The sequence below is a fragment of the Lathyrus oleraceus genome, chromosome 7 (assembly GCF_024323335.1).
Source record: "Lathyrus oleraceus cultivar Zhongwan6 chromosome 7, CAAS_Psat_ZW6_1.0, whole genome shotgun sequence".
NCBI lineage: Eukaryota > Viridiplantae > Streptophyta > Magnoliopsida > Fabales > Fabaceae > Lathyrus > Lathyrus oleraceus.
Window position 1 is genome coordinate 164289971 of NC_066585.1, and position 12692 is coordinate 164302662.

The 12692-nt window shown below is 37.4% G+C and overlaps 1 protein-coding gene across 5 annotated transcripts; it reads left to right on the plus strand.

The window, feature by feature from the left end:
• Positions 1–6354: 6354 nt before the first annotated feature.
• Positions 6355–11140, plus strand: LOC127106940 (SEC1 family transport protein SLY1). Of its 5 annotated transcripts, none has more exons than XR_007795553.1 (3): positions 6355–6539; positions 6629–8539; positions 10425–11140. XR_007795553.1 is itself a non-coding variant. In XM_051044239.1 (2 exons), exons 1-2 carry the CDS (start codon positions 6509–6511, stop codon positions 8458–8460), a joined length of 1863 nt encoding a protein of 620 aa, XP_050900196.1. In that variant the 5' UTR covers positions 6355–6508; the 3' UTR covers positions 8461–8815. The 5 variants fall into 5 exon arrangements, 1 of the variants encoding a protein (XP_050900196.1); XR_007795555.1 differs by having other exon boundaries at positions 10449–11140; XR_007795554.1 differs by having other exon boundaries at positions 10467–11140.
• The last annotated feature ends 1552 nt before the right edge of the window (positions 11141–12692 follow it).

Sequence of the window (12692 nt, forward strand, 5' to 3'; positions counted from 1 at the left end):
ACATGATACCAGCCTGTTTAAGCCATGTGCAGCCTATGCATTTCTCATCCAAAATGCATGAATTTTATCTCTTTGGAAAGGTGAGATCAAGAGGAACAAGTTTGATGTTGGACACTTTTTCATTTGGAGCTTGGAACTTAGAGATATTTGAGGTGGAAGTTTGGAAAATTTTGACATATTGAAAATTTTCTAACTGTCAAGCCATATGTCTCAATATTCCACCTTGCTTAACATTTTATGGGAAATTGAAGTGCCCCTTGAGAAATCGGATCAATTGGTGAGGTAGCTTGTAGAAGAAATTACTCAAGATACCTAGTCAAACTAGGGTTTCCAAGGCAAATCACCCTCAAACTCTTGAAGCAAACTTGATCAATATAACATGTAGAAGAAAATGGGACCCATATATGATGATCGTAACCATTCTTTAATTGATTCTTGGTTGTGCTCTTTGTTCATGAGGGTCTCAAACCCTAGATGTGATCAATGAATCAAGGAGATCATGCCCCTAACTGCAAAAGAGTTAGATAGATACAAAGACATTTTTTTTTTGTATTTTGGTTAGTAAAATGATAATATACAAGTATGATATAATCATAAAGTTCTTGGTGATCTCTCCCAAAACAAACCCAATGAAAAGGAGTAAGGAGGATGCCAAGACATTATCCCAATGTTGATGCTTATGATGAAATGCATGAGGGATCTTAGGGTCAAAATTAGGGTCTTACAGGATACCCCCTTTAATATCCTTTCGATCTCCGATTTGCAAAAAGGTGTTATCCTGCTTCAGGGTTTAAAGCAATATGTTTGAAGGAAAGTTCATAAATTGACGGGAAAATGCCTCTCTCCTTATAGAGCAGAAAATAGTAAACGACTAACTATAATAATATCTCAAGTTAACTCAGTTCCATGTCTTAGGGATGAGTCTTTTGTCCAGCTCTTTAAGTTTTTAGGCGTCGTGAGGTAAGTTTTAATGTACGCAATATGAACCTTCCCAGTTATGCAGCAGTTTCCCCAAGCAACCCGGTACGTCAACCTACTTGAGCACAAGGTCAGCCTCATGCATTTCCCTTGGGATCACTTTGGATTTTTATCTTCCAATGTCCTTTTATTTGGTCGCAAATACTCTAATAAGGGAGACATCGCAGGTTTCATCGATCAATTCGACTGTACATCTAAGTCATGCCTCATATTCCTTGATTGAAAGTTATCTGGTAAACACAAATACATATCGAAAACCTGATTTAAAGTAATTCGATGAAGAAAAAATATGTACCATAACACATAAAGTGAAGTAATTTGATAAACTAACGTATAGATGAATTTTCACCAATTTTTAAAAAGTTAAATGAAGAGAGTAAAAATTGAAAAATAGTTAGTATGTAAAAAGGATAAAGTGTGGGGTTTTGAAAAATTATAGGAGTATAGGGATAAATGAGGGGTGTGGGATAAGATTTTCAATTAAATATAAAATTAATTTTAAGTAAAGTTTGTTTATATTTAAAAAAGCATCACAAAGACAGTTTGGCTGAGTGGTCTAAGCCGCCAGATTCAAATCCCACAACTATCAATTTTTTTTGTTTTTTGTCAAAAAAACTCAACATAATAACTTTTTGTGTTACTTAGACAAAATATTAGAGATAATATACTAAAAATTTATTTATAATTTTTTAATAACATGAGTAGAAGGTTAAAAAAGAAAATAACAAAGAGAATGTGGACAGAAAACTGCATTAACACCACCACCTTTATACTTTGAAAAACTCAATTCCAAAGATGAAACATTAATAAGGCAACATTCACTGCATTCCTCATTTACAACTATAAACAAACCAAGTAATTTTGATATGAACCATCTTCTAAAATCAATGCAAGAAAAAAACTATCTGCCTATTCACTTTCATCCATCAAAAGTCCACTAACATGTACTACAATAAAGTTACTACTTATTCACTCACAATGTTACTTATGCTTTTCTGGCATTTTCTATCAAATAAAATATCCTCAAATCTCATGGATGAAAGGAAGGAATGTTTTATCAAGAAGAGGGTCGTACTTCAAATGACTAACAACCCTAAGAGTCGCCTTAGCGGCCTTGAGTAAAAAAAAATAGCAAAAATTAAGCTAATGAGCATACCTATGACAATATTTATCCCCATAAGATACAAAAATATGGGGCTCCTCTGCATCTCCCAAAGATTATGCAACATTGGCCTCTAAAGGTAGGGTGAGTGAACGTTCTTCACTACTGAAGAATAACACGCCCATTCAATCTTTGACGTGGATAGACCCCACATTTAGTGCCTTATAGTTTACTAGAGTCCGCCTCCTTTTTCCCGAGACTTTCTAGGATACTATAAGGCTATATGTAGCACGAAGTTCAATAAGTTGTTTGATTTAAATAAGAATCATCTACTGAGGGGATGGCGATGACGCGAGCACGCACAAAAACCATCTTTAAGCGGTGAATGAGCTGAAGTCCCAAATTTCAATGGCCAAGGGATATGGTGTCAGGAGTTAGGATACACTAAGTATCCTGGTCAAGAAGAAGGAAGATTTGACCTCCAAACAAAAAAGCATGGCACCGAAAACCCATGCTTTTGTTTCATCAACAAAAAGCCTAAAGGCATCCCTCAATGATGCCCACTAACATGTACTACAATAAAGTTACTACTTATTCACTCACAATGTTATTTATGCTTTTCTGGCATTTTCTTTCAAATAAAATATCCTCAAATCTCATGGATGAACGAAAGGAATGTTTTATCAAGAGGAGGGTCGTACGTCAAATGACTGACAACCCTAAGAGTCGCCTTGGCGACCTCAAGTAAAAAAAATAGCAAAAATCAAGCTAATGAGCATACCTCCGACAATATTTATCCCCATAAGATACAAAAATAGAGGGATCCTCTTAATCTCCCAAAGGTTATACAACAGTATCCTCTAAAGGTGGGGCGAGTGAACGTTCTTCACTAGTGAAGAATAACACGCCCCTTCAATCTTTGACGTGGATATACCCCACATTTAGTGCCTTACAGTTTACTAGAGTTCGCCTCCTTTTTCCCGAGACTTTCTAGGATACTATAAGGCTATATGTAGCACGACGCTCAATAAGTTGTTTGATTTAAATATGAATCATCTACTGAGGGGTTGGTGATGACACGGGCATGCACAAAAACCATCTTCAAGCTGTGAATGAGCTGAAGTCCCGAATTTCAATTGACAAGGGATATGGTGTCAGGAGTTAGGATACACTAAGGATCATGGTCAAGGAGAAGGAAGATTTGACCTCCAAACAAAAAAGCATGGCGCCTAAAACCCATGCTTTTAGCCTAAAGGCATCCCTCAATGATGCCTTTTGTTCCAAGAAAAAATTGGATGCATTAAGATGAGTTGGTTGACACCTCTAACTTGTACTTTGAGAGGATGAAAGATCAAGTAGCCTTTATTCATCTTGGGTTGGACCTTAGTCATATGTATCTATTTTAAGTGGTATGTGATAGTCAACTGTTGGAAGAAGAGGTGTCGCCTCCTACAGGATCTAGACTAAATCTTAATGTGGGGCCCAGATTGAGCTTAACAACGATAAGGATTGGGAGGAGAAGGCTCTATGGGATAAATTTGCTCACCATGAGGGTGCTTTAGAGGAACGACAGGCTCTAGAGGAAAGCTGATGAGCTTTGGGGTTTAATTATTTCTACCTTTTGTGGCTTTTGTATTATTTCCCCCCAATGGTCTTTATGTAAATATGCCCTAAGAGGTTTTCTATGTGATGATGAACTGCGCCCTTGAGGGCCTCTTTTATATTTTCATACCTTGGGGATTTAATCAAATGGTGGACCAGGACCATATTATTCTTCAACTTAATGCTCTATATGTAACACTTATAGACACATCGTAGATAAGACGACGTCAAACTCGTTAAAAATAGACCGCCCTATAATCATGTTATACAAGGAATGTGTATCTATAACCAAATATCTTACCTTGATCAGTCTGACGTTCTCCTCAGATTTAAACATGGTCTTCATGGTAGTATAACATTTCACCTACACTTGATCTCTTGAGAATCATAACAATGAGCCTTGGAAGTCTTTGAGACCATATAGGTTTAAATGGAGTATTTCAAAAGTATCCCAATAAATGATGTCTAAGTAATTCCTTGATCAATTAACGTTCTCTTAATCTCCAAGTCATCACACATTATGGTTATGACCATGAAGTCGTTGTCATATGGGCGGATGTCTGTAGCGTCCCTATTAGAAAATATCAGATTTTAGAGATCCCTTGCCACCATAGTCAGGGTTTGTGGGCGACCCCTAAATTGTAAGAATTTGGCGTGCATACCTCCTATGGGCAGAAGTTGTATTTCTACCCCTAGAGAATCCTCTTACTATGGTATTAAGGGTGTGATCCAAATTTATATCCTCACCCTCTTTTCCTGTTTCCTTGCCCTTTTTTGGTTTGGGACTGCCTAAGGCATCCTGCCCTTCTTAGGTTTGGGACTGCCAAAGGCATTCAGTCCTATTGGGAGTTTGATCTGCTTGGTGTTTGGGTGGCATCGCCTCCGACATACTTCTTTAAGTGACCTTATTGGATGAGGTGCTATATCTCATACTTAAGTTGACGATAATCTTCAGTGTGGTTCCCCTTGACCTTGTCAAACTTGCACCACTTATTAGGCTCAGGCCCCATAATGTTTGACTTAGAGGCAAACATCATTGGAATTTCGTGCATATGAAGGACCTCACGCCATATTTGCTTGCGACGAGTTTTCAAAAGTGTGAAGCTTTTGGAAAATTTTATACTTCGTTTGAACGTCACGCTATCACTGACAGGCAAGGTAATGATTCTTACGCGACTGATGTGAGTTATCAGGGTTACCCGTAATTAGCTCTTTGACATCTTTATCGTTCTTTTCAGTGTTTCTTTCATCACCCCTTTATATAGCACTATACATGTGTCACCACCTCCGCCAAGGAATTTGCCGACCTTCAAGCAAGGGATTCATTAAGATGCCCTGCCCCCATCCTATTTTGGAACACTCCCACACACATTTCCTGGTTAGGATGGAAGAACTTGATAGTCGCCTCATTTAAGAAAAGGAGATATTCTCTCAACGATTCATAAGGGCCCTGTCAAATGTTGAAAAGACTAGTGCTCGACATCTTTCTGTGCATGCTCGTTGTAAATTGATGGACCAATTTCTTCACTAGGTCTTGGTAGCTAGAGATTGAAAGTCGTGACAAGCCTATGTACCACCTTAATGTTGCATCTCTGGAAGTTCTAGACATAAGTTTGCAGTTAAAAGAATTAATAGCTCTAATAATTGGCATATGTGTGTTGATGGAGGTGACATGTTCATATGGGTCACTACGCCCATCAAACTTGGCCAATGAGAGCGGATTGAAGTTCTCTGGCCTTAACACTCCTCATATCTAATCAAAGAGAGGTTGAAGGGGGGGGGGGGGGGGGGGGGGGGGGGTTAAGATTCCAGTTTCCTTGGGGGGGCCAACCTTCTGCTGGCGTATTTGGGAGTGTTAAAGACGTTATCCTTCAGGGTTTGATTGTAGTGATGCAAGTCGTCCATGGCTACACGCATTTCTATCATTGGCATCCTCATCGCAATCAGACTCACTGTTGCCCGAAGTTGTTACCCTCTTCTTCACCGTGTTGGATAAAGGAGTTGGAGGCGAGGATATCAATCTAGCTGAATGATGTGATTGTGGCCCGACTAAGTTTTACAATGGGTCCCATAATGCACGTCAATTGTACTTACTAAAAGTACAATAGTAAGAACCCTTTGTGATGTAAGGTTGTTAGAGGTTTTTAGGGTTGTGGTGTTTGAGCAAGCTCATACATGAATTGTAAGAAGATCGGTATACTTGTGTTTTATGAGTGAATTGAATGCCTCTTATCAATCTTAAAATTCATGTACTTATATGAATCTCTTTGGTCTGGATCTTAGGCCCCAAAGAAGCAATAACAACACTTTCCACTTTTAGGAGCGTGAAAAATAGATAGTTACTCCGTCTATTTCTCTAGAGAACGTGTCCTCCCATTCTTGACTTCCTTTTTAGTTTCCTTCGTTCCTCAAACAGCAGAATAAAATATTCCAATCAAAAAGTGACCATTACAAATATTAAAGTATGTTCTAATAAACAATTGACTAGGAAGCTGACAAAGATGATATATTGCATTAGTTGTCCTTAGAGAACCTCTACCATGCCTTTTTTAAGACTATCCATAAACCCTCATAAAATATAAATTTAAATATAATATTAAACAAATAATAAATTTTTAAATTAATAAACAATTTAAAAAAGTGTATGCATAATTTTTTCCTGATAATTGAAATAATAATAATAGTTATTACACAGCAGTTCACCACAGATGTAAGAAAGGTTACAATACGAGTATGAGCAGCAAACATCAATTGAAGATCTGAAACCCCATCCCATTCCCACCGATCCCAATTCTCAATTCAGCAAGCTCACTCTCCAGCATAACCATGACTCTCAATCTTCGCCAGAAACAAACAGGTAACTAACTCTCCATTCTTCTTCCCCTAATTCCATTTTCTTCATTTTTCGCAATTCCATTAACGATCCATTTTCGTTCATTGATTCAGAATGCATCGCACGAATGCTGAACCTAAACCAACCGATAAACGCCACCGGAACGGCGAACGAAGAAGCATACAAGATTCTGATCTACGACAGATTCTGCCAAAACATTCTCTCTCCGTTAATTCACGTCAAAGATCTACGAAAACACGGCGTTACTCTCTATTTCCTCATCGATAAAGATCGCAAACCCGTTCACGACGTTCCCGCCGTTTACTTCGTTCAACCGATTCAATCCAATGTTCAGAGAATCATCGCCGATGCTTCTCGATCTCTCTACCAGACTTTTCATCTCAATTTCTCGACCTCGATTCCTCGTCCTCTTCTCGAAGATCTCGCTTCGGGAACCCTAAGTTCTGATTCGATTCAGCGAATTTCTAAGGTTCATGATCAGTATCTTGAGTTTGTTACTCTGGAGGATAACCTGTTTTCGTTGGCGCAGAAATCTTGTTTCCTTCAGCTTAATGATCCTTCTGCTGGTGACCGTGAAATTGAGGATATTGTTGAGAAGGTTGTTTCTGGTTTGTTTTGTGTTTTGGCGACTCTTGGTGTTGTGCCGGTTATTCGGTGTCCTCGTGGTGGTGCGGCTGAGATGGTTGCGACTGCGTTGGATCAGCGGATCCGTGATCATTTGTTGGCGAAGAATAATTTGTTTACTGAGGGAGGGAATTTTGTTAGCTCTTTTCAGCGTCCTGTTTTGTGTATCTTTGACAGGAATTTTGAGCTTCCGGTGGCGATTCAGCATGATTTTCGGTATCGGCCGTTGGTTCATGATGTTTTGGGGTTGAAGTTGAATAGGTTGAGTGTTCAAGGTGAGAAAGGTGGGATGCGGTCTTATGAATTGGATAGTGCTGATCCGTTTTGGGTTGCCAATGGGGGGCTCGAATTCCCTGAGGTTGCAGTGGAGATTGAGACTCAGCTGAATAAGTATAAGAATGATGTCGATGAGGTGAATAAAAGGACCGGAGGAAATCACGGTGCTGAGTTTGATGGGACGGATTTGATTGGTAACACGAAGCATTTGATGAGTGCTGTGAACTCTTTGCCCGAGCTTACTGAGAGGAAGCAGGTGATTGATAAGCATACTAACATTGCTACTGTGTTGTTGGGTGAGATCAAAGAGAGGTCTCTTGATTCTTATGCTAAGAAGGAGAATGACATGATGGTTAGAGGGGGCATTGAGCGGAGTGAACTTCTCACTGTGCTCAGAGGGAAGGGAACCAAGATGGATAAGCTTCGATTTGCAATCATGTATCTTATTTCATCGGAAACCATTAATCCGACTGAAGTGGAAGCTGTGGAAACGGTGCTGAGAGAGTCTGAGGTCGATACTGCTGCTTTTCAGTATGTGAAAAAGATTAAGTCTCTGAATGTTTCAATGGCATCCGCAAATTCTGCTAGTAGAAGTAATATTGTTGACTGGGCTGAGAAACTGTATGGACAGTCAATAAGTGCAGTGACTGCCGGTGTCAAAAATCTCTTATCTAGTGACAGGCAGCTTGCATTGGCGAGGACTGTTGAAGCCTTGATTGAAGGGAGACCAAATCCTGAAACAGATATATACCTGGCATTCGATCCTCGCGCTCCTAAGTCCGGTTCTGGAACAAGTGGAAGCCATTTGAAAGGGCCATTTAAGGAAGCAATTGTGTTCATGATTGGTGGTGGTAATTATGTTGAATATTGTAGTCTGCAAGAGCTAGCACAAAATCAGCAACCTCCCAAGCATATTATATATGGAACAACCGAACTTTTAACTGGAGTGGACTTTGTAGAGCAGCTTACATTGCTGGGGAAGAAGATGGGTTTGGGTAATGTTGGTCCTACCCCAGCTCAGTAGTTAAGATGTGAATGTATCTGCAATTCAGCTTGTCAAACTATTCTTTAGTATACAGAAGAACACTCTCAGACATTGTGAGGTAAAACATGAAAAGTCAATATGCCTTTGATATTCATTGTCTAAAAATGTTGAAGGATTTTGTGTTTTACAGGGCCTTCTTGATTATAAAGCAAGGCAATTGCTTCTTTGTAGTTTTTTGTAGAATATATTCAATTATGCTTTATCTTCATTGTAGTGAAAAGTTTTTTATTAACAAGTACAACATGCCTTTGATACTTTGTTTTCACTCTGCAAGTGAGATGTTATCGTTGGAAATTATAATGTATTAATTCGAGCAAGCGTCTAATTGGACACAGTTTGTTGTTCTTCTCGCCATTCTTGTAGCTTCCTGTTTAGATTGATCTGTTTAGTGTTTAAGCATCTTGTTTAGATTGATCTGTTTGGAAGATTTGTGAGTATTACAGCCTAAACCATTTGTATCCAATCATTTGTATTCAAATTAGTGTCATGGCATCCGGGATAGTTGTTTCCTGCAACTATTATTCATGATTTCAAATTGCTCCACAACCACCTGCATTGCTCAAAATTGCATTAGTAATTATGATGCATTAACTTAACTTATGTTGTTAATACTACCAGATGGCGGCGTGTAACATAGACCCTCTAAAATGCTAGCCGCCATTGTAAAAACTAAAAATTAGTGATCAAGTAAACATAAATAATCAAGAATAGAAAAATATGCAAAATTATAAGAGAGTTATATTTAATAATTAAATAATATTTAAATAGAGAAAAACATATGTGAACTGAACTAAAAGTAGAAAGAAGAACAAAACAATTATTTGTGACCAAGGTTATAACAAAATGAAGAATAAAACATTACTTTGAAAATGATTCGAATTGATATTTATACCTTTAAACAAAGCCTGTTTTAAAAGATAAGGATTTGAAATAGAGGTTTAGGGCTGCAATTTGTCTGCAGTTAGCGTCTGCAACAACAGCAATTGCTGATGGCGGCCAAAAGTATCGTGCCAAACCCTACCATTTCTATGCTATTCTGCTATAGCAGTGCTATTGACTATAGAATATAACCTATATATGTCTATATATGTGCTGCACGCTAGAAATGACTTGCAAAGACATGCTTAAAAGAAGAAAGTAACCTGCATTCAACCTTATATTTCAATTTTTTGTTGTCCCACCACATTGCACTTTAAATCAGGTATGGATCCTCTCCATTAAATCTTCACTGGATTTCTCTCCAGTTTTAATCATCACCATTGAACTTTATCTATCCCTTCCTTTACTCTGCGCTCTCTATTTTTTATGTATAGTTCAGATTTCACTGGAGGGTGATGTCACTGCAGACAATCCCCTCCCCTCTAAGTCAAATCACAGTTATGCTTTATGGAGGTTTCATGCATAATTGTAGTCTCTGTAAAATTGAGTTAGTTGCTAGACATTTTTTCTGAAAATAGAGTTGGTTTGAAATAATAAAAATTGTCAATGACATAACAGCCACCTTTTCACATAATTATGATCTGTTTCTGTCTCTATTTCAAACAAAAACTCCTGCCCTTTGGATAAACCTTACAGCAGACCTGTTAGTTTTATTTTCAGTAACAAAATATCTCCAATCTCATGAAACTTCACTGATAAAAGGCTGGTAGTTTTGATTTGTATAGATGCAAACACTTTTACAAGCTACATATTTTCCTAAAATTATGACAGCTTGCATAATCAAATACTTTTTAACATGTTGCACCTTTTTTCTCTATATGCATTTAATGTTTCTTAACTGCAATATTAGTTTATTCACACGCATGGCTATAAATGATACTGTGTAATATTTTCCTGGCACAAAAAGTGTATACAATTCCATGGCGTGTTAATTATACTTTTTATACAGATTCAAGCAGCTTATACTCTGTATAGTTCTTTATCCATAGTTAATTTTTGTATAGGCTTGAATAGCATGTAATATGCAGACACTAAACTTTCTGAAGCCAGGAAAAATTCAAGGCAGACTAGAAGTTTTTCATGCTTAAATTACATTAAGACTGAAAGCTAGCTCTGGCAGTTGTGTTGTTTGAAGACAATATATGACTCAAGTGATGATTGTAATGCTCTTGTGTTAGATTAGTGTTGGGTGTAAGTGTGAGTGGTTAAAGTTCCACATTGTCTAAGAATGAGTGGAATGTTGGATTTATAAGAGAGATGACCAATTTACCTAACACTTTAAGGTTTTGGATTGAGATGTGGTGTCTCCCTCTCTTGTCCTTCTGGAGCATTAGTCCGGTTGGTGCTCCCGATTCTCCCGAACTCTACTACAGTGGTATCAGAGTTGTGATTCGGCTTTGTGGGGAGCGGGAGTTGGATCCGGTGTTGGATCCTATTATAGGATGTTGAAGACTTATACTTGTGGAGGAGAATGTTGGATGGAATCTAAGATTTATAAGAGAGATAATCTATTTACCCAACACCTTAAAGTTTTTAAGATATCGTGTCTTCCTCTCTTGGTAAGAGGAGATTTTGATAAGAGGAAGGGGATGTGAGGGAAGAAATTGTTTGGATCAAAATATCAGCCGAAATTTAAATTATATGTTTGGTTCACAAGATGTATTTTAAAACTAATTTACTTATAATTTTATTATTATATTTAGAATTTAATTGAAATACATCTCCAATATAAAAGAATTTTACACCGTCAGTTAATCTTCCATCTATAAAATAATGCAAATGAATGATGATGATGAATTGACGGTATAAATTTTTTTACACTGATAATGCATATTAATTAATCTCTTATATTATCGTTTATAATTCGACCACAAATTCATTACTGAAATATAAATATCCAATCAGAGAATATCTTAAAATATTTTATAAAAGCATTATGATAATAATATATAATTTAAAAGGTTTTTTTACCGAGATAATCCAGTTTTTCGAAAAAATTCTCAAAATACCCCAGTTTTTAACAAAATTCTCAATCTACCCCACTTTTAGGAGGAGGCGCCAATTGAATTGGCGACTCCTCTTAAAAATTGCAAGGAGGCGCCAATTGGATTGACGCCTATGTGTAAGTTTTAAGAGGAGGCGCCAACTCAATTAGCGAATCCCTTAAAAAAGTCTCAAATGGAAAAACCTCCAACATGAAAGTTGTAGATCTTTTCAAGACAATGAATTTCGACATAAATTTTGCATCATTTGGATTTTTTATGAGAAAGTTATGGGTAGTTGAAGTTGGACTTCTGAGTTTTTCAACTGTTATCTGACCTATAATGTTTTGTATTATCCCATGCGTTTCTTTTAGAATTATGAAATTTTGTCCAACATAACAATTGAAGTAGACATATCAAATTTTGCAATTCACTTGGTCCCACCTCAAAATAATCAAAAATGAGTGAGTTAGGTCCCTGCGAACTTGACCCAAAATTAGGGTTTCTGTCAAAATGACCTATAATGTTTTGAAATGAATGATGAGCTTCCAAGTAACAAATGGATTTTTGATGAACATGAAAGTTGTTCATATGACGACTCTTCTTAAAACTTGAATGGAGGCGCCAATTGGATTGGCTAGGGCAGGTGCCCTAGCCAATCCAATTGGCGCCTATGTGTAGGTTTTAAGAGGAGGCGCCAACTCAATTGGCGACTCCCTCATAAAATGCCTTTTTTGTCTTATAAATAGATGCGTTGTGTGACCAATTGTTTCACAACTCATATAATCATTTGGCTATCATGTTTGGTGTTCGTCGCCGATACGGTAAGGTGATTTATGCGAGAGACAAACCTCAATTGCTGATGCTGTTTTGGAACATCACCACGTTAGATCAACTGAAGAGGGAGCTGGTTCGATGGTTAGACAGGAAAATACCAGAAGGGGAAAAATCAGAAGTATTGAGAGACTTGACAGTATCTTTGGTTGGGTGCGAATGAAGACTGATAAGGATGCTAGGGAAATGATGTTCGGTCGAGACGACATTAATTTGATTGTTGTAATCAGTTAGAATTATTTATGTTTTTCAGATGTTTTGTACTGATGTTTGTTATGAAACTCGTTGTAACAAGAACTTAATGATATATAATGATTGATTGTTACAGAAATACAATGTTACAAAAAGCTTAAGATCTAGATGATGCTCCTTGATTGGGACAGTTGTTTTTGTTGTGTCCTGGTTGACGACAAATACTACATAATCTTATCATTTTATCTGTGGAATCCATCTCTG